At 35.0% G+C, this 2,510-nt stretch overlaps 1 protein-coding gene across 1 annotated transcript; it reads left to right on the top strand.

Annotated features, from left to right (window-relative positions):
• The first annotated feature begins 316 nt into the window (after positions 1–316).
• LOC131995869 (uncharacterized) lies at positions 317–2,510 on the top strand. The gene is made up of 2 exons (XM_059365103.1): positions 317–1,304; positions 1,774–2,510. Exons 1-2 carry the CDS (start codon positions 464–466, stop codon positions 2,040–2,042), a joined length of 1,110 nt encoding a protein of 369 aa, XP_059221086.1. The 5' UTR covers positions 317–463; the 3' UTR covers positions 2,043–2,510.

Raw genomic sequence — 2,510 nt, 5'->3', positions numbered from 1 at the left:
GTTTAAAATTGAAATGGCTATTTTAGATCCAAATATTATCGAATTTAAAGATATTTTACATCCAAAAATGTACGACAACTGCATATTGGCCATTCGGAAGATTGCGAGCTGGAACGAAAATTTAGGTTGGTACGATCATCCACAAGTTGCTATAACACTTTCGTCTCTATTGAAAAAAATGGCCAGAAAGCAAAAATCAGAGTATATCAAAGTCCAGGACGAAAAGAAAAAGATGGAGGTGGCCGACTTCCTTCTATTGTGGGAAGAGGATGCACCGACTGATATAAATAAAAAAGCTGTTGAAGACCAAGCAAATCACAAACGTGTTAAAAAAGTTGTTTTGCCAAGTAAAAAGGATATTGACATATTATACAGATATCTGACGGACATAGTACACAAATGTATTGAATCGTTAGAAAAATCGTTTTGTTTGGAGTCCTGGATACAATTGGTAAAGGCTACTATGATATTAATTCAAACTTTCAACAGAAGACGAGCTGGAGAAATCGAACGGCTGCAAATCTCTAATTTTTTAAACAAAGAAGTCATTACTGATGATATGGAAAAAGAATTGCTGCAATCAGTATCAAAGAGCTCCATTTCATTTGCCAAACAATATGTAAAAATTTCGATTCGAGGAAAGTTAGGCCGCACAGTGCCGGTTTTGCTCAGCCCCGTAAATGTAAGGGCTATAGACATTATATTGAAATACAGATCAAAGGCAGGGATAACTAACAAAAATCAATACATATTTAGCAACCCCTTGGCTTCTAAGCAAGGCAAGCCTTATTTTAGAGCATGTGGACTCCTTAGGCAATACTCGAAGGAATGCGGCGCTAAAATACCAGAAAGTCTAAGAGGGACAGCTTTGAGAAAGCAAATAGCAACCTATATGTCTATTATTAATGCGGAAGATGCGGCGGTCGACAAATTAGCAGATTTTATGGGCCATCACAAAGATATACATAAAAATGTTTATCGAACATCTATACCAGCGGCTGAAATAACTTGTGTGGCAAAAATTTTAATGGCAGCTATAAGAGATGAAGATGATCCTAATGAAGATGATCCCAATGAAGATAATCCCAACGAAGGTGTTCCCAACGATGATGTTCCCAACGAAAATAATCTCACCGAAAATGCTTCTAACGAGGGTAGTCCCAACGATTTTGTGAATGGTAAACCCATTCAAGAAAAATGCTTAAGTATAGTACATCGTCAAAAAACTCGTATAGCTACAAGCGAATTAGACGAAGAGCTTAGTACGGATGAAGATTTTATCCCCTCTAAACGGAAAAGAAGTAGTAAGTTTTAGTAGTAGTAATAGTAAGTAATGGTATTATAGATAGACGTTTTGTCACAGAAGTTATGAAAACATCTGTGGATTTTTATACATGTAGAACGTTCTATAAATCGTATTTTTACTTCAAAATATATCGTCGATTATAGTGGAACGCTCTTATTATGTATAAACATTTAAGCTTTTTGACAAACCGCTACTGATGAGCTGCTGGTTGGTAACCAGGCGAAATCGCGATCTAGGGAACCAGTCAATTGCTATTACAAGCACAACATATTTAAAAATTGGGTTTTTGTTTTTCTATTTGAAATAGAAACAGAGAACCCTATGGTCTGCAGCCGGACAATATCCGATTGTATAAAAAGTCTATACATTTATTGTTTTTTGGTTTGAGTACTTAAAGTAGTGATACGGCTTTGAGTATCACTACTTTTAACGAAAAAGAAGTTACTTATGTCTTTTTTTTTCAATAGCCTCACCATTTGGAAAAACTACGCATCGAAGTTGGAAGGATGATGAAAAAGCAGCAGCCTTAGCGGCTTTTGGTGACCCATTGCTTTTACATCAACTACCCAGCAACAGCGAATGCCTTTCAGCAATAAACAAATGTCCGGCCTTAAGCGAGCGTACACCACAACAGCTAAAAACATGGATAGACAATCAGCGAAGAAAAGATATAAGAAAGAAGCGTTTTCAGGAGTCAAAGTTACAGAAACAAAAGCAAACAAAAAAGAAACAGTAAGAACAAAGTTATTCTTAAACATTGTAGGCTACAATATAATCATCTTTTTTACGGCTTGCGATTTCGTAAAATAAAAGATTTTCTTATCTATATCGTCATGGTTGAAAGCATTTTGTAACCATATTTCTATATAGTGAGAAACAACAAGCAAACCTAAATTTATAAAGTAGAAGACATGTTTATAGCTGAAAACCAAATTTTTTGTTTTGCCAATATGTTCGTCCAGAACTCAGGGAAGTATTGTAATTATTGTTCATTTTAACAATGTATTTTTCATGTTGAGAAAGTTAGTTTTATTTCGTCACCTAAAATGCCAAAAGGCGTAACCCTCAAAAATCAAAAATCGTTTATTGATTGAATCTAGTACACAAGCCTAAAATACATGCTCCTGCATTTGTAATCCAATCATCACGAAATTTTACAAATATGAATTTTTTGGTCTAGAGCCAACGCTATGAATTTTTATGA

Source organism: Stomoxys calcitrans, chromosome 3 (assembly GCF_963082655.1).
Source record: "Stomoxys calcitrans chromosome 3, idStoCalc2.1, whole genome shotgun sequence".
NCBI classification, from domain to species: domain Eukaryota; kingdom Metazoa; phylum Arthropoda; class Insecta; order Diptera; family Muscidae; genus Stomoxys; species Stomoxys calcitrans.
The sequence above is the reverse complement of the archived record's forward strand: the minus strand, read 5'-3'. Positions and strand labels throughout refer to the sequence as shown.